The sequence below is a fragment of the Capra hircus genome, chromosome 5 (genome assembly GCF_001704415.2).
Source record: "Capra hircus breed San Clemente chromosome 5, ASM170441v1, whole genome shotgun sequence".
NCBI lineage: Eukaryota > Metazoa > Chordata > Mammalia > Artiodactyla > Bovidae > Capra > Capra hircus.
The window spans coordinates 32,131,412-32,150,157 of NC_030812.1; the positions used below are offsets into that span (position 1 = coordinate 32,131,412).

The 18,746-nt window shown below is 50.5% G+C and overlaps 1 protein-coding gene across 2 annotated transcripts; it reads left to right on the forward strand.

Annotated features, from left to right (window-relative positions):
* Positions 683 to 18,104, forward strand: ENDOU (endonuclease, poly(U) specific). Of its 2 annotated transcripts, XM_005680035.2 has the most exons (10): positions 683 to 868; positions 5,616 to 5,738; positions 8,526 to 8,597; positions 9,133 to 9,267; positions 9,931 to 10,102; positions 10,697 to 10,896; positions 14,410 to 14,523; positions 15,142 to 15,248; positions 15,982 to 16,124; positions 16,977 to 18,104. In XM_005680035.2, exons 1-10 carry the CDS (start codon positions 814 to 816, stop codon positions 17,095 to 17,097), a joined length of 1,242 nt encoding a protein of 413 aa, XP_005680092.1. In that variant the 5' UTR covers positions 683 to 813; the 3' UTR covers positions 17,098 to 18,104. The 2 variants fall into 2 exon arrangements, with proteins under 2 accessions (XP_005680092.1, XP_017903373.1); XM_018047884.1 differs by lacking the exon at positions 5,616 to 5,738.

Genomic DNA, 18,746 nt, shown 5'->3' on the forward strand with positions numbered 1-18,746 from the left:
TGTTTCTGACCCGTGTCTCCTAGATCACTCCTTCCTGTGCCCCAAACCTTGCTTGGTGGTCGTGGCGTAATCGCTAAGTCGTGTCTGACTCTTGCGACCCCATGGACTGCAGCCTGCCAGGTTCCTCTGTCTATGGGATTCTCTAGGCAAGAATACTGGAGTGGGTTGCCATTTCCTTCTCCAGGGGATCTTTCCAACCCAGGAATCGAACCCAGGTCTCCTGCATTGCAGGCAGATTCTTTATCCACTGAGCTACGAGGGAAGCCCAAAGCTTGCTTAAGCACTTACTATTTGTCTAACGCATAATGATCTTTTCACTATAGTCCTCAAGCTGAGCACCTGGAGTTCAAAGATGGAGCCAGTCATAGCCCCTTGGAAGGTCAGGCCCTTGGCTTTCAGGTAGGTGGATGTTTAGAGGATATCACCCAGAGACAAGCCCATGAGTTCTCACCTGGACAGAGAACCCCCCCAAACTAGGCCTGAGTTGCTGTGCCTGCTTGCGTGGCCTATTTTCGAAGCTACGAACAGCTAGCATTACCTGTTCTAAACATCTGGAGTTACCTGCCTCCTTAGTCACCTTGCCTCTGGCTTCTAACAGGTGTCAGGCCCCACCTCCTCCCCACCTCCTTCCATCTGGGGTCCCTCCCTCCTCTTTTTTTCTTCCTGAAAGGATCTGGAGGCACCAGATCCACAAGGTCTGATGTCTTTAAAAGGACCAGCCTGGGCCAGAAGGCTCATTTGGGAACCGTGACATTCACGTGGACGCTAGTCAGAGCCCACCAGCCATCTCCTTCTGGCCTCCGACTGGACGCCATGAGGGCCTGTGTACCCCTGACAGTGGCCATGCTCTGCGGCCTGGCCTGGGCCGGTAAGTCACTGCTGGTGTGGATGACAGGGGTCCTGCAGAGAGCTGGGGCACCTGGGAGGGAGAGCGTGAGGGTCGTGAGATAAGGGAGGGCCAGCTCTGTCCAAAAGCCTTGGACCCCCTAGACCAGGCCTGGTCTGAGGCAGGCGTTGCCTCTGGAGTAGATGGGCTGTGTGAGGGGAGCTGCAGGACTGATGGGCCGGGGCACCTTGGAAGATGAGCCCCAAACAACCCTTAGTCCAGCTTGACTTGATTTCACCAAGGTTTTGTTTTCCAAGGCCACCATATGGTGTGAAGCTGGACTGTGACTGGCTGGGTTTGCGTGGCCTGGCCGCCCTTGGTCACTTCCTCTGCTACCTGGGTGAGGGGTGAGCTGTCTGGGTGGGACTTTTCCCTACGAAGCCCTAGTCGGTGGGCAGGCTCCAGGGGTAGAGCTCCCGACCAGGAGGCAGGCCACGTGGTCAGAGGACTCCGTCTCGTCCCTGGTGGAGGACCTAAAGTGGAGAAAGGTCCAGGCCCCCAGGTATTAGTGGTGCAGGGATGGGACCAGTGCTGAGGATGGGAACGTGTTCAGCAGGGGGCAGGCGCTGGTGCTGCCGTGTTAACTGGTGGTTACTGGGTGAGCAGGGAGAGTGCCAAGGGAGGAGACTGAGCTGAGGGGTGTTGGGGAAGCCTCCTCTGCCCAGAGGAGAAAGAATCCGAGCTTGATACCCATTGCACCCCACCAGGGTGTTCCTACACAGGACTGTCATAAGTATTAAATAAGACAATATATCAGAAGCACCCTACATGGAATGATGTCTCCAAGAATGGGTCTTTGATTATGATTGTGATTATAAATTGTCATTTAGTCACTCAGTCGTGCCTGACTCTTTGTGACCTCATGGACTGTAGGCCACCAGGCTCCTGTCTCCGTGGGATTTCTCAGGCAAGAATACCGGAGCCGGGTGCTGCTTCCTTCTCCGGGGGATCTTCCTGACCCAGGGATTGAACCTGAGTCTTCTGCACTGGCAGGCAGATTCTTTACCCCTGAGCCACCAGGGAAGCCCGTAATGTAAATACAGATAAGAGCATGTATATTTTACCTGTATTATAATATATTAATCATGTTAATATGATATAATAAATATTTATGCAAAATAATTTATATAAAGACAGACTTTAGTCTTGCCATCATTTCCCATGAGGTTTTGGGTAAGGAGACCACCAAAGAAACTAAATGAAAAGACTTCGGAGGGGGAAGTCATTTCCAGGCCTCGCCACTTGCTGGGATGCTCTACCTCCACTCCTGCACACGGGGCAGAGCAGCAAGGCCCGGGCGGTACAGAGCTCGTGGTAGAGAGGGAGGGAGGGTGTAGAGCTTCAGGGTTAGTGTGAAGCAGTGGCCGTGGGGTTGGGGCATCCCAGTCTCAGGAGATGAGAGCAACTGGAGACATTCGGTCCCTGGGGGGTATTCCTGAGGGCAGACGCAACAGTGGCTTCAGAAAGGCAAGGTGGAGCCCTTGCCCCTGGGGCCGGTGGTCTGATCCTGCTGCGGGAGTGATGGAGAAGTCAGGGTCCAGTGGGTGATGCCTCCTTCTTTCCTAAAGTGGGAGAAAGGGGCTCGGTTCCTGTCTGTCTTCTGCCAACATCTCAGAACTTAGATGCAAGTACGAATAGCATGGGAGCCAGTCTTAGGTCCTCAGTTATTTCAGGTGAATTGAGGCTGGGAGTGAATCATCTTGGTGGGCTAGGCCTCCATGGAAACAGCACCTGGGGCCCCCAGAGAAGCATGGATATAGGATTCCCTAAATATCAGAGGGGCGGAGCACTGTCATACAGGGGACACCCAGGCTTGGGACCAAGTTTCTTGATGGGCAGTACGGATGGGGGTGGGCATTCTGGCACATTTGCGTTTTGGAGTGTTTAGAGAAATTTAGCATTTCATGTAGGGATTGTTGGCCAGAGGTGGGGGTGGGGTGGGTGATAAGCTCTGTGAAGCTTTGTTGATAAGCTCTGTGAAGGTAAAGATAGGCCAAAATAGAGTACGAGAAAAAAAAAGAATTAGAGAGATGAGCAAGAGTGTTACTGGAGCAGTGATTCAGGTACCTGGCTGATGAGCGAGGTGTACACAGAGGGTTTGTGTGGATCGGAGCTGTGAGCTGGGAGCACTGGAGTAAGTAATCATGGTGACTAGTCCCCAGAGGGTCCCCAGAACAGATACAGCAGAGAGGCCTATGAGGAAAAGTCTCTCCCACCCCTTCCCCATCCCCTCACACCCCAAGGTCCTCTTAAAGCAGATGGTCAGGTTTACAAGGAAGTGTAAAGGATCTCTGGCTCGGGGTTTCCAGGGATGACAAAGCTCTTGAATAGAGATGAAAGAGTTCACTCAGCCAGGGCCAGTGCGGGGTGTCCTCCTGAGCTCTACAGAGCTGACCATTCACTTGCAGCCCTTCTCAACTGGCGCCAGCTGCTGGACTGGAGTGAATTCCTTCCTTGGACTCTGCTGATCTGGCCCATTTAAGAAGGTTGTCCTGATTTGTCTGAGTTCTCTCCCTTTGGATTCTGGGTGTACTGCCAGGCTAACTGAGCAGGCAGCTGACATAGCTTTCCTCCTGGGCTGAAAACTTCTCCTTAAGTTCTTTGCATGTGGGCTCCAAGGGAGCATCACTTAAGATTCAGGGGGCATTCCCCTGGGCTTGGAGGGACGAGTGGCCTTGACCCGGTCTTCTCTAGGGATGATTCACTGGCTCTGCCTTTCTGGCCACTTTGGAGGCCCTTTATGTGAAGTTGCCTCAGAACCTGGGTTAACCTTGACATGATGTAAAGAACCTCTTTGATGTAAAGAACACAGACCCATAGCGATGATGTCAGCCAGAAACTGTCAGCCCAAGGCATGGCCTGGCTGAATCCCAGGGAGGCAGTCAGCTAGATCAGGCATGTAGGCAGGGAAGACTGCTCCAGCCAGTCTGGACACTTCCGCCTTGAAGAAGATGGGCATGGAGTGCTGACCACTTATTTATCTGACGCTTACATGGTGCTGCTGTGTCCCGCAGTGTCTTAAGTACTTTCCAAAAAGTAACTCACTGAATTCTTATGAATATTCTATGAGATGGGCTCCATTACTGCCATACTTTTACAGAGAAGGAACCTGGGGCACAGCAGGTGAAATAACTTGCCCGAGAACACGTAGCTAGAACGCAGCAGAACTAGAATTCCAGCCTCAAGCAGTTTGGTGCCAGAGTCTGGGTTCTTGGCTTCTCTGCTGTGTCATCCTCATTATACCAGTGTAAGCCCTAATCCCAAGCCAGTAACCCAGCCCATAGCCCTATCTCCACCTCCACCCTAAGTGACGCTATACCTGTGTGAAACAGCAGCCAGTACCAAAGGCAAAATTGGGATTATTTGTCCTCTCCTGATTTTGACACATTCCTCAACCCTGAATGTGGTTTTAGACCTACTCCTCATTCCTTATCCAGACAGCAATGCAACATTGTTATTTTCACCAGTAATTAACTCAAGCCCAAATCCTATCTGTAGCTCTTCATCTAAACCTAACAAGCCCCATCTGGCTAAAATTAGGTTTAAGTTTCTTCATTCATACAAATTCCAGTGTTAAATGTGACTCTGACTCTGATCTGACATTCTCTGTAACCCACAGCCTGACCCTAAACCCAGAACCCGCTAAATCCAAACCTCAGGGACCTCAAGTGGAAACAAAGGCTGTGTTATCACCCTTAAAGCCTAGAGTGGAAGGAAAGAGAGCGCAGCCAGCTTGACCTGGCTCACCCTCCTTCCACTGTCTTTGCTGTGGTGGGCTTGTTTTTTCAGCAGTGGTGGTGGGTTTGTACCATTTCTTTCAAAATTTCTTGTTTTATGCCCCTTGTGACCAAAAGCTTGCTTCTGCAAGTCATTTGGCTGGAGCAAGGGATGTGGTCTGTGGTTGCATAACGGATCTTGTTCCAAAGCCCAATTCTCACCCACACCCACCTCAGTCCCCACCCTGAATGAAACTAATCCAAACACATTCCCAAGACTAGAAGAGACAGAAAGCTGTACCAAGTGGGGAAGGGGGTGCAGAGAGAGCAGGCTAAGGGGAGGGAAGAACAAAGAAGCAGAAGGTGTAAAAGGGACAGGATGAAAGGCAGGGAATGAGTCATGGGGAGAGGACAGGTGGGGTCGTTAGAACAACCGTGATCCACCGTCCTCAGCGTGACAGGGGAATGACGGTCTCTGGGCCAAGCCCAGCCCACAGACCTCTTTCTTTGGTCTCTCCGAATTTTTTAAAATTGGAAAATTTACATAAAAATGAAGGCTTCTCTTGAAAAAAAAAAAAAAAAAAAAAAACAAACTGGAGGCTCTGGCAACACTCAGCCTGCATCCCAAATGGTGACAATTGGCTGGAGCTGCTAGTGGCTGCCAGTCTCAGGCGGGGCATTGTTTCCGAGTCTCTCACAGTCCCCACCTCTTTCTACTGCCTCCCTGCTCTTGACTCGCTTGTGTTACAGGTCTAGTTCCAGTAGGCATCTGAGTTTGTGGTCTTGGTCTATATTATGAACCCTGCAATAGTCAGTGGGTGGTGGGTGATGGCTGGTGGGCAGTGCGGGAGAGGCATGGGAGGCTGTGTGTGTACTTCTCCCTGGCAGCTAGTAATGACCTTTCCTGCTAGGTAAGTCCCTGGTCCCTGTCTGTGAACCCTCCTGCAGAGGGTACCCTGATGAGCAGAGTAGAATCCCCAAGGAGCTGAGTCTGTGACCTTTACTGACCGTAGGCAACAGGAAGTCATGTGCATCTCGCTGTAATGAGAGATTTGACCGGGATGCTGTCTGCCAGTGTGACCGCCGGTGTCCCCGGCACGGGGACTGCTGTGAAGACTATGAGCAGCTGTGTACAGGTGAGCCTCCTTGTGGGGTGAAGGGTCTGGGAGGTACAGCAGGCCAGGCCATGACCACATCTAGCCTGCTTGAGGGACTGCCGGCCAGGATGTCCAACTATCCAGAGCAGGGTTCCAGACTGATCACGGTGCTCAAAGGACCTGAAGAGGATTAGGATGTCCCCAACGTAAGACCCCAACTTAAAATAGAAGTCATTTACCTGGAACATTTGTCTGAACTATTAGTATTAATATCTGGAAAGTTTAAGGAATTGAAAAAAAGTGAAAAGATGAAAATATGATTTTAGCATATATGACATTACCAATTACTCTTTGCAAAAGTAAACAAATGGTAGTGAACGTTCCCAACTTGCACGCCACCAGGAAGAACACAGAGTGTCAATGACCGTCACAATTTACACCACTCTTGCTATCACAGGGCTTCCCTGGTAGCTCAGATGGTAAAGAATCTGCTTGCAATATGGAAGCCTCAGGTCTGATCCCTGGGTCGGGAAGATCCCCTGGAGAAGGGAATGGCTACCCATTCCAGTATTCTTGCCTGGAGAATCCCATGGACAGAGGAGCCTGGCAGAATACAATCCATGGGGTCGCAAAGAGTCGGACACAACTGAGCAGCTAACACTTTCACTTTTCCTATCACGAGTGGACTGGGTGGCTGCACATCATTCCTAGGCCAAGGGTTAAGCGGGACAAGTATCAGAAACCCAAAAGCCAGTTGTTCTGCTGTTCCGACTACCCAGTTTTAAATTTGAAAAACTCATTTAGAATAATTCCCTTATTTTGGTGCTTCCCATGTTTTAGACACCTAGGTAAATGGTCTTCTGCTAAGTTTACTGTCCAATCGTATGCCCTGACTCCCAGCTTGGAAAACATGGTCACTGGAGCCCTGGTACCTAACGGCCAGCTGCATACAGTTGTGTGTGTTGTGTACTGCACAAGAGCCTCTGATTGAGAAGGCAAGCTGAACCGAAGTTGAATCTGTATCCTTCTCGCTAAGCCACGCGTCTTGGTGAAGAGCTGTGTCTGCTGAGAGATAGGAGTACTTTTTCCTAATCTGCCCAAGTGTGGTCTCCACTGACCCAGCCATGTGCCGTCAGAGGTGCTTCCAGCCTAAGGAACGCTAATTCGATTTGCACAAAAACGCCAGTGGACTAGCAGTTCAGGTCCAGGCAGGGAAACCCAGGCCCAGAGCTCAGTGCCAGAATCAGACCCTCATTCAGCAGACACAGGGTGGCTTGCTCACCGTGGACCATCAGCTTGCCGTGTCAACATTCTCAGCTTAGCAACCATTCATCCCTGTCCCTGATGTGCAACTCAGAGCCCTTTTCCTATAGAAAATATATTATAAATGATGGTTGAGACCCTAGATTAGCTCACAGAAATCTATTCAGCATAAAGTGTGGCTGAGTTAAGAACCCTGTGGATTGTCAGCATTAACGCAGGCTGGCAGAAAGCAAGTGACTGGAGAGGTTTGTTGACAGTGAATAACCTGCCCCATGGTTCTGATGGGCTTCCCAGGTGGTGCTAGTGCTAAAGAACCCACCTGCCAATGTAGGAGACTTAGGAGACGCGGGTTTGATCCCTAAATGGGGAAGATCCCCTGGAGGAGGGTATGGCAACCCACTCCAGGATTCTTGCCTGGAGAATCCCACAGACAGAGGAGCCTGGCAGGCTACAGTCCATGGGGTCGCAGAGTTGGACACGACTGAAGTGACTTAGCACACAAACATGGGTCTGACGGTAATAACCCATACCACGTGATGAACACAATAACAGATTAAGAAGCACTTTGTCATATTGTTGGCTTTGAGCGGTGGGCAGGGGGTGGAATTTATTCCACTCTGATGAGAGAGGAGCTGAGTCCCCAGGTCATGCCTTCCTCTTCCTCCCCACCCCCACTCCATCCTTCTCTGCCTAGAGCCCTGGCTGCAGTCAATCTGCTTGCAGGCAGGGGGGTGGGGCACAGTAGAAATGCGCCTTTCTGAACGCCCTTCCCCCAAATGCAGCCTTTGTGGCCATTGCCAAGTGCAACTGTGAAGAAAGAAGGGAAGTTGGTAACTCAGGAAACAGTTCTTATTCCCTGAGGCCTGGGAGAAGTTCACCCTTGACCCTGGGAGTTATAGGTAAGGGACGTTCCTAAGTGAGGGCCTTGTCATTTGGGGGATTCAAGCCTATCCATCTATCAATTTATATTAAAGAAAAGTCATACCAACCTCAGAGTTTTCATCTCAGAAGGGACCACTTTTTGTCCCCACTCCCGTTTTTACGGGTGAGCACAGAGAATACCAGGCTTCCCTGGGGGCTCAGTGGTAAAGAATCTGCCTGCCAAAGCAGGAGATGCGGGTTTGATCCCTGGGTTGGGAAGATCCCCTGGAGAAGAAATGGTAGCCCACCTGGAGAATTCTATGGACAGAGGAGCCTGGTGGGCCACAGTCCACGGGGTTGCAAAAGAATCGGAGATGACTTTGTGACCGAACAACAACACTGAGTACCAGAGGGTAAATGGTGAGGAGGGTCACAGGGTAAATGGTGAGGAAGGTCATAGGGCAAATGGTGAGGAAGGTCATGCCTGGGGGTGTTCTTTCATGTTTCAGAATGGTTTTCAATCCCCCTCCGTCTCACATTTTCTATTTTTCTCCTCCTTCACCTGGTACTTGTTTACTGTACCCGAGCCCCGGTTTTGTGTTTCTTTCCACTGCACATGCTTGGTTGGGAGGACTGAGAACCAGGGATAAGGAGGAGGGGCCCCTTGGGGATGACTGGTGACTTTACTTCTCTGACCTACAGCTGAAGAGAATCCCATAGAACCAGAGCCATTCCTGGAGCTGGAAGAGGAGACGGAGGGCGCCCCAGCTAGCAGTGAGTCTACCTCTGGGGGGCCTTTGGGAAAGGACAAGGGACACGGGATGGGGCAAGGAGAGGTGAGCCATGTCAAAGGTGAGCAATAGGCCCGGGCCTAAGCCAGCCAGGACCCCAAATCTAGCACCTGGAGGTGGTGAGGGGCTCACTGGACTCTTGAGGCCTGGGCAGGAGGAAGCCCTGGGGGCCTCAGTGAGCTGAGGGGGTAGGCAGGAAAGAGTCTGAAGCCTGCAAGAGGGAGAGGGAGGGTTAAGAGATTTTATTTTTAGAGAGGGAAGATTATAAAAACAACAGGCCAGAAAGGAGAGTTCAGCATCAGAAAGGACTTCCTGACTGTGAAGGGTGTGCACCAATTAAGCTTGTTTGTTTTCCTTCCCTGGAGTTCTTTAATAGGAAGCAGGAGAGCGAGGCTGGTAGGGGGGTGGGGATTGAGGGGCTGGCAATGGGCTGGGGGAGGGGGCATGGCCTGGCCGCTGACACGACAGAGCGACCCCTAGCGGTCTGGTCAGGACACACCTCCTCTCTGTCTTCTCAGGCTTGTACTTGGCACCCAACTCCTGCCAGGGCCGCTGCCTGGAGGCCTTCGACAAGCACCACCCATGCCACTGTAATGCCCGCTGCCCAGAGTTTGGAAACTGCTGCGAGGATTTTGAGAGCCTGTGTGGCCATGGTCAGTCTCCCGCTCCCTTCAGCGTAGCCCTGGAGGCAGGGGGACTCTCTAGAGCAATGGTTCTCCAAGCGTGGCCCCTGGACCAGTAGCATGAGCATAATCTGGGAATTTATTAGGCGTGGAAGCTCTAGGGCTCAGTCCAGATCCACAGAATCAGAAACTCTGGGGTCGGGCCCACTGATATGTTTTCACAAACCCTCCAAATGATCCTGATGCTTGCCAAAGTGCAAAAACCTTCCTAGTGGCAGGGGACCATGTGGGTATTTTGTGCTAAGTGTAAGGATCCTTTAGACTCTTAGGGCTTCCCTGGGTGGCTCAGACGGTTAAGAATCTTCCTGCAATGCAGGAGCCCTGGGTTCGATCCCTGGGTTGGGAAGGTCCCTTGGAGAAGAAATGGCTACCCACTCCAGTACTCTTGCCTGGAGAGTTCCACGGACAGAGGAGCCTAGTGAGCTACAGTCCATGGGGTCACAAAGAGTTGGACGCGACTGCGGGACTAACAGGCTCTAGGCCACTGCCCTGCAGTCACTAGGGTGCCCGACTGCAGCCCCCTCCCCTGATGCTGGCTCCTGGAAGGTACCTGAGCTGGGAATGTTCGCAGATAGCTACCTGCCTCCTGGCCTCCATCGAGCTCTGAGATACCCCTCCCCCAATTCCTCTCAGAGGGCTTCTCCCACAGCAGCGATGCCATAAGCAAGGAAGAACTGCAGAGTGTCTCTGAGAAGATCTACAGGGCAGACACCAACAAAGCGCGGAAGGAAGACATCGTTCTCAACAGCCAAAACTGCATCTTACCCTCAGAGACCAGAGACCAAGTAGACCGCTGCCCAGAGCCGTGAGTTCCCTGAACGCCTCTTCCAGCAAAGCCTCTCCCCGAGTTTTGCCTCCTTTGGTGCCTCAGCTCTTTTCTCCTAAGGCAGGGGATCGAAGGCAGAGGGGAAACTGGTTCTCTGGAGACATATAAAGCCGGCCTGAGGGCCTGTGGGCATCCATGTGGAAGGGTTTCTGAGCTTTCCCAGGTGGCACTAGTGCTAAAGAGCCTGTCTGCCAATGCAGGAGACTTAAGAGGTGTGGGTTCTGTCCCTGAGTCGGGAAGATCCCCTGGAGAAGGAAGTGGCAACCCACTCCAGTATTCCTGCTTGGAGAATCCCATGGACAGAGGAGCCTGGCAGGCTACAGTCCATGGGGTTGCAAAGAGTCAGACATGATAGAAGCAACTTAGGATAGATGGATTGGCTGAGAATAGAACTGACCTTCCAAGAGACGAAGTGGAGAAAAGAGTGACCTCATGCATTGTCCCCAAGAGTATCTGAGGGCCCCACTCTGCCTCTGGACCCAGTCCTCACATGCCTGCCCTGCATCTGGACATTCTGGAGTGTTTCTGCTCCATGTCCAGGCCTCTCACTGGGCCTCACTCTACCTCCCCAAGGCTCTTCACATATGTCAATGAGAAGCTCTTCTCTAAGCCGACCTACGCCGCCTTCATCAACCTCCTCAACAACTACCAGCGGGCCACGGGCCGCGGGGAGCACTTCACAGCCCAGGAGCTGGCTGAGCAGGACACCTTCCTCCGAGAGATCATGAAGACGGCTGTCATGAAGGAACTCTACGGCTTCCTCCACCAGCAGAGTGAGTGAGGCGGCGAAGCCTCCCCCTAGGCCCGCGAGGGAGGTCATGCTGAGGACTCGGGGTGTGCCTGCCGGACGGGGCTCCATGGTGGGCAGGTTAGGAGAGCAGGTGAGGATTTAGGTGGAGGCCAGTGTATACCTGGGAGGGGACAGGGGAGGGGCCAGAGAAAGGAGCCCATGGACTCCAGCAGGAGTTGAAGAATCCTCTGCCTGGCTTGGGAGTCATCCTGTCTTTTAACCTAATCTCAGCACCAGGGGGCTTCCCTGGTGGCTCAGACGGTAAAGAATCTGCCTGCAATGCAGGAAACGATTCTATGCCTAGGTCGGGAAGAACCCCTGGAGAAGGGAATGGGAAGCCACTCCAGTATTCTTGCCTGGAAAATCCCACGGACAGAGGAACCTGGTGGGCTACAGTCCATGGGGCCGCAAAGAGTGGACACCACTGAGCGGCTAATACTTTCACTTTCTTTCAGCCACCTCGTTTATCCTCCGTGAGTATGTCAGTCTCAGGGTTCACTGCAGGCTGTGAGCCACCCCCCCACCCCGCCCCCTCAGTGGACCCCAGGCTCAGCACCATTCATTTTCCAGGCAGGAAGACTCCCTGTCCCTGCTCCCTTCTCAGGCAATAAGTCCAGGAAGGAGGCCAGCCCACTTCACTTTTTCTTTTTTTTTTTGCTGGGGAAGTAGCAACGGAAAATCAACAAAGGTTCAGAGTAGGAAGTTTTACCGGGAAGGGTTCTAGCTGGAACGGTTCCAATAGAGATACATTCGAATCAGACCAAAAATGGCTTGGGCCTCAGGGCTTCTTGGCACAGGGTGTGTTTGTTAGTGTCCTCTGAATTCCTTCCCTGAACTCCAGGCAGCCGGGCCTGGCCTGGGGGCGGCTCCAGCCAGGTCGCCCTTGCTGGCGGGGCGGAGGATGGCCTCTGCTCAGACACCGCATTCCATCCTTGGGTGGCCTGGTTAAGTTAGTAACTTTGTTTAGGTAAAGCCAGCGACACACAAGCAAACCCTACGAAGAGGGCGTGATCCTGCACTGCCCCCTGGTGTCCTCTTTGTGGTAAACACGCGAGAGGATTTTGGAGGTGGAGACGGCCCTACTGCAGGCTCTTCCACTGCTCACCCAGTCTTCCCTTCTCTCCCTATCCAAATCCCACTTCTTCAAGTTCCAGCTCACATTCTACCTCGTTACGAAGCTGCACTCGCCGCAGCTTGCGGCAAGGGTTTGGACTCTGTCTTAAAATACCTTTGGAGCAGAGAGACTTGCTTTCACTTGTTAATGAAGCAAGTGACCCCGGGCCCTTTGGCCCTTTGACCCTTGGACCCTGTCTGAGCCTTGTCTGTGCAGTGGGGTCTTGGGAAACTGATGCATGGAAAGTACTCAGTGAAAAGCAGTCATCATTCAGACTGTGAAGCTCTTCTCTGTTACATCGTATATTTTTATTTTTTTTAAACTAATTTTTATTGGAGTATAGTTGCTTTCTAATGTAGTGTTAGTTTCTACTGTATAGCAAAGTGAATCAGCTATATGGTATGTCATGTATCTTTAGTCTTGTTTTCCAACTATGTTTTAAGTCCTTGAAAGGAGGGAATATGTCTGGTACATCTTCTATGCCCCCTCTCACAATTCTAGGCAGTAAACCTTTGGTATTTGATGGCTCCCTAATTCAGATCCCCAGCCCTGACCTTTCCTTTGGGTCTCGCTGGCCTTTCTGACATCTCCACCTGCCTAACTGGCATCTACTCAGAGCTTAGTGTAAAGAGAACTCACAGTTCCTGCCTCTTCCTCCAGACAGGCCCGCTCCTTTCTCAGCCTTCCCCATCTCATTAATAGTTCCATAATTCATCCAGCTGCCTGTGCCCAAAGCCCAGGAGTTATATTTGATTCTTCTCTTTATGTCACCACTCTCCACCCCCATTTCCTCCACCAGGAATTGTTGTTGTTGTTGTTCAGTTGCTAAGTCCTGTCTGACTATGTGATCCTATGAACTGCAGTACACCAGGCTTCCCTATCCTTCACCATCTCCTGGAGTTTGCTCAGCTCATGCCCACTGAGACAGTGATGCCATCCAACCATCTCATCCTCTGCTGCCTCCTTCTCCTCCTGCCTTCAACCTTTCCCAGCATCAGGATCTTTTCCAGTGAGCCAGCTCTTCATATCAAGTGGCCAAATTAATGGGGCTTCAGCATCAGTCCTTCCAATGGATATTCAGGGTTGACTTCCTTTAGGATTGACTTCCTTTAGGATTGACTGGTTTGATCTCCTTGTAGTCCAAGGGACTCTCAAAAGTCTTCTCGAGCACCACAATTCAAAGGCATCGATTCTCTGGTGCTCAGCCTTCTTTATGGTCCAACTCTCATATCCGTACATGACTACTGGAAAAGCCACAGCTTTGACTATACGGACCTTTGTTGGCAAAGTGATGTCTCTGCTTTTTAATGTGTTGTCTAGATTTCTCATAACTTTTCTTTCAAGGAGTAAGCGTCTTTTAATTTCATGGCTGCAGTCACTGTCAGCAGTGATTTTGGAGTCCAAGCCTGATACCACTCTGACATGAAGAATCAATGTGAGAATTGAAAGCAGTTAAAACAGTGCCAGGAGAAGGCAATGGCACCCCACTCCAGTACTCTTGCCTGGAGAATCCCGGGGACAGAGGAGCCTGGTGGGCTGCAGTCCATGGGGTCGCTAAGAGTTGGACACGACTGAGCGACTTCACTTTTATTTTTTACTTTCATGCATTGGAGAAGGAAATGGCAACCCACTCTAGTGTTCTTGCTCGGAGAATCCCAGGGACAGAGGAGCCTGGTGGGCTGCTGTCTATGGGGTTGCACAGAGTCGGACACAACTGAAGCGACTCAGCAGCAGCAGCAAAGCAGTGCCAGGCACGTAGAACATAGTAACTCTAAAATACTTTTGTTATTATTACTGTTTGATCAAGCTCCAGCCCTTGTATGCTGACTTCTGACTGCCTCTCAGACCCCCTCTCCCACCACTCTCCCCTCTTGCTCACTGTGCTTCCCCGTGTAGACTCTTAGCTCTCTGAACACCAAGTTCAAGGCATCCTGGAGCCTTTGCACCTGCTGTTTCTTCTACGTGTAAGCATGTTTCTCCCAGGTCTTTGTACAGCTGACTCCTTATCCTTCGGATCTCTGATTAGTGCCTTCTCAGAGGCGTTTCTGGCTTTCTAGAAGAGCACCTCATCCCCACCGCCAGTCATCATGGGATAATCTCCTTTGTTTTCTTCATAGCACTTATCTGAAATCATCCTGTTTATTTGTTTATCATTTGTGTCCTCCACTGGAATGTAAACTATAAAGTCAGGGATCTGGTCCTTGTGATTCCCTGCTGAATCCTCAGCCTTCAGGTCTGGGCCTGGCACAGGACAGGTGCCCCAAACATAACTGCTAAACAAACACCTGCCTCTTGTCGAGTTGGGAAAGATGGCCCTTCCTTGCTTCCCAAGACCTGGCCCTGCCTTCCCCTCTCCTAAGTCTTCTGTGCTCCTCTCCCCAGACCGCTACAGCTCGGAACAGGAGTTCGTCAGTGACCTAAAAAACATGTGGTTTGGGCTGTATTCCAGAAGCAAAGAAGAGAGGGACTCAAGTGGCTTTGAGCACGTCTTCTCAGGTGGGATTACTCTGCTTGGGAAGAAAGAGGTGGAGGGATGAAGAGGGACGCTTCCCTCAGGCATGGGGCAGTGTCCACACTGATGAATCAGCAGCCATACCAGCTCGCAGGCCAAGAGGGAGGGGACTGAGGAGCCATTCTTGAGGACCGGTCTCCTCTGGAGTATCTGAGGGAGAAAGAAGCCCAGATACTGGGGCTCCCAACGAGCACACATAAGAAGGGAGATGCCTTTGAGGCCATGGTTGTCTACCTGTCAGTGGTCCTTTGCTTCCAGCGCTTGGCCGGCTGCTTCCCAAGAAGACCACGTTCTTTTCCTGCACTGCCACACCCCGCCAAGCTCCCACCAAAACTGGCCTGTTCCTAGGGAAATGGCTAGAGGATCTTAGATTGGTCCAGGGTCAGCCAGGGGAAGAAACTCTCCCGAGGGCTTGAGCTGAAATGATGGTTGGGGTGGGGGAAGCTTCCAGAGCTGAGAATTAGGGATGTGAGGGCCTCCAGGAAGTTGGGGTGGACATCCTAGGAGTCAGAGACTAGAGAAGGGGGACAGCCTTGGCATGGGAGTAGGGAAAGAAGGTGGAGGGGAGGCCCAGATCACCCACCCTGATCTCTTTATCATAGGTGAAGTCAAAAAAGGCAAGGTCACTGGCTTCCATAACTGGATCCGTTTCTACATGCAAGAGAAGGAGGGCCTGGTGGACTATTATAGTCACATCTATGATGGGCCTGTGAGTACTGATGCTGACCTCATAGGCTGGAAAAGCCTTGTTAGCACCCAGACTTTTTGTCCTCATTCTGCATTCTGAACAGGCAGGCTTGTCTCTTACCCTGACCCTCTTGGCAGCCCATCCGGGATTGTGTATATGACTTTCCTATTTGCTGGAAAGTAGGTTTATCCAGCCAGCATGCTTCCAAACAGTGAGGGCTCCCGAGGCGCAGGGGGCAGGAGGGGACAGAGGGCATCCTCTGTGGATGGAAAAGTATAGGAGGGGAGGATTCTCAGAAAGGAAAATCAAAGATATGCAAATACCAGCTGCCTGAATTTCCTTAGAATGTGGAGTCAGCTGAAGTTTCAGTCTGGCTAGTCTGAGTTAAATTTCTTATATTTTTATAAACCTTTGCTGCCCTAAGTCTGGAAACAATTTGGGGACACTAAACTGTCTTCCTCTTCCACGTGTGAAGGTTACTGGGAACAGTTATGTCCCTGCTCCCCTGGCATTGGGCATATGGATTCTGACTCTGGCCTTCCTGGGGGAAGTGAGATGGTGGTTCCAAACAGAGGGTTTGAGCGGAACTCAGACACCTTAGCAGGCAGGCTGCTTCTTCTGTTGACTTAGAGAATTCACTCTCCCCAGAAAGCTCACATGGGCCCCCACGGGCCCCCGACACATCCTGGCCACCCCTGTCTCTGACTTTGTTGGGGCACTCACCAGACCCTCTTTGCCATCCTTCTCTCTGCAGTGGGATTCTTACCCCGACGTGCTGGCCATGCAGTTCAACTGGGATGGGTACTACAAGGAAGTGGGCTCAGCTTTCATTGGCAGCAGCCCTGAGTTTGAGATGGCGCTCTACTCTCTGTGCTTCATTGCCAGGCCAGGCAAAGTGTAAGTCCTGGCGGCCCAGGAGGGTGTGGGCAAATTGCTGCTCTGGGGCTCAGTTTTCTCTCTTGGATTGTGAAGCTGTTGATGAGATCAGTCACATGGCTGCCAAGCTTCATCCCAGCAACAGACCTATGTCCCCTCCTTCACCAAGCGCAATCTTATGCAGGAGCTTAATGTGTCACACAGCTAGACATGGGACTGCCCTGGGGCTGCAAGCCTCTCTAGACTCTTCACAGGTAGCACTAGTGGTAAAGAACCCACCTGCCAATGTAGGTGACCTGGGTTCGATGTCTGGGTTGGGAAGATCCCCTGGAGGAGCTCATGACAGCCCACTCCAGTATTTCTGCCTGGAGAATCCCATGGACAGAGGAGCCTGGTTGGCTACCGTCCATAGGACTGCAAAGAGTCGGACATGACTGAAGTGACGGAACACGCAGGGAAGCCTCCCTACTTGGCTCCTGAGGCTGCTTGGGGGACTCTGGAGCCCCAGAGAGCACAGCTGGAAACCAAGGGTCTCGTCTTCCCTGACATCTGAAGACTCTGGGTCTAACCACTTCTGAAACCCTAAGCAAACATTTCATTTCTGGGCGTTTCAGCTCTAGAGTTGGATTTGAGAATATTCCTCTAGGAAAGATGAGAAGCAGTATTCTTTAAGAAGATAGAAAATAAGACAGATTTTGAAAGGGCGCTCTACATGTGGGGAGCTGGAGGCAGTGGCTGAAGCAAGCTGTGGCAGCTCCCCTAAAGGGTAAGACAAGGTAGAGCCCTTCTGCATAGGCTAAACTCAGTCCTTCCAGCCTGGAGATGGAGGTGGAGTGAAGCAAGTCCCTATTATTTGGTGATCTCTCCCCACAGGTGCCAGCTGAGCCTGGGTGGACATCCCTTGGCCATCCAGACCTATACTTGGAACAAGTCAACCTATGGAAATGGCAAGAAGTACATCGCAACAGCCTATGTGGTGTCCTCCATCCATTAGAGTTTCAAGCCAGAAAGGCATATGAGGGCAGTGAGAGGTCTTGTAGGACTGAGATGCTATTTTCTCTGCACTGGAGGGTATGGGATTAGAGGAGACTGGAAGGAATTCCCCAATCCAGAAATGTTCCTATGGGAAAGAAGGAAACTATACAAGTTAGAAAAACAGTCAAATCTTTGTCCTCCAGCACTTTAGAAATAGAAGGATGGGACCCTCCATAGCTCTTTGCCCTGAAGGGAGATGGAACCATGAAGAAGGCTCTCCAGGCCTCATGTTTCCTTTCAATGCAAAGTGAAGGGGTTTGCTCCACTTCCTCTTCTGGGGGTTGGTAAGAAGGCAAACCTGATGCTATTTTTACTGTGAAGATGTTTTCAATTGTTCTTAGGAAGAACGGCTGATAGAAATCCCAGATTAACATAATAGCTGTGTACACAGCGCTGCAAACTGTAATCACCCCTGTACTGGGCCTTCAAAGAAATCAGGCTGTGGAGATCAAGGGCAAGTGTTCGGTCTTTCCAAGGGTTGTAACACTCGCAGAACAGGGTCTGTGAGAGGGTAAGGGCTGATGCAGTGAGCAGGCTGGAGAGGGAGTAGACTCCTCCAGGCCTGATTTTTTTTTTTTTTTTTTTTGTTGCAGCTAGGTAACTGCATCAAGAAACTTCCTATTTGTAGATATTAAGTGCAGTTACAGAATTGAATTTTGATCCCAAAGAGTTTTTATTTTTATTTTTTTTTTCCAAAGAGTTTTTAGCAGAGTTTCCCTCATAGGAAGATTCTACATCAGAAGAAGAAAGGAACCTATAGTTTGGTATCACTAACATAATTATAAGTCTCATTCAGCAGCCAAAATTTGCATAAGCTCCAAAATGGAAGACAGGGAGACTGGGGCTCCCTATTTCAACCTCAATCATGCATTTCTCCCTACCCGCACTGGGGACCAAATGCTGTCCCACAGAGTGAGGCTTTAGAGTCTTGCGTCTCCAATTAAAGTCATTTAAGAAAACTTGAAATCTTTCTCGTCTTTGTATATGGCCCCCTTGAACTGCTTGGGGAAAGAGTGTCAAAGAAGAAATAAGTGAAGATAAAACTTTTATTTTATGATTCTTAAATGATCTAACAGATAACAGTTTATTCAAGATAATAATAGCAACAATGTATTTGATTATATAAACTTATCTGTGACAGGTAAAAGGGGACTTCCCTGGTGGCTCAGACGGTAAAGTATCTGTCTACAATGCGGGTAAAAGGGACAGAGGAAGGAACTATTTTGTCATTATAAAGTACTCACACTATCCATGTAGTGGCATAGTGTTATTTGAAAGTGGGCATGGATTAGTTGTAAATGTGTATTGCAAACTATGGCAACCACTATAGAAGTTAAAAATATGTATAACTGACATGCTAAGAAAGGAGAGAAAATAAAATCATATAAAATACTCAAAAGCATAAAAGGCAGGAAGAGTAGAAGACATAATTAGGAACAAAGAGCAAGGGCAACAAACAGAAGACTGTAATGAATATGGTAGATATTAACGCAGCTATGTCAGTAATCACTTTGAATGTCAATGTTCTACATTTACTAATTAAAAAACAGAGATTGTCTGGGTGAATCAAAAGCTGAGACCTAACAATGTCATCTATAGGAAATCCAC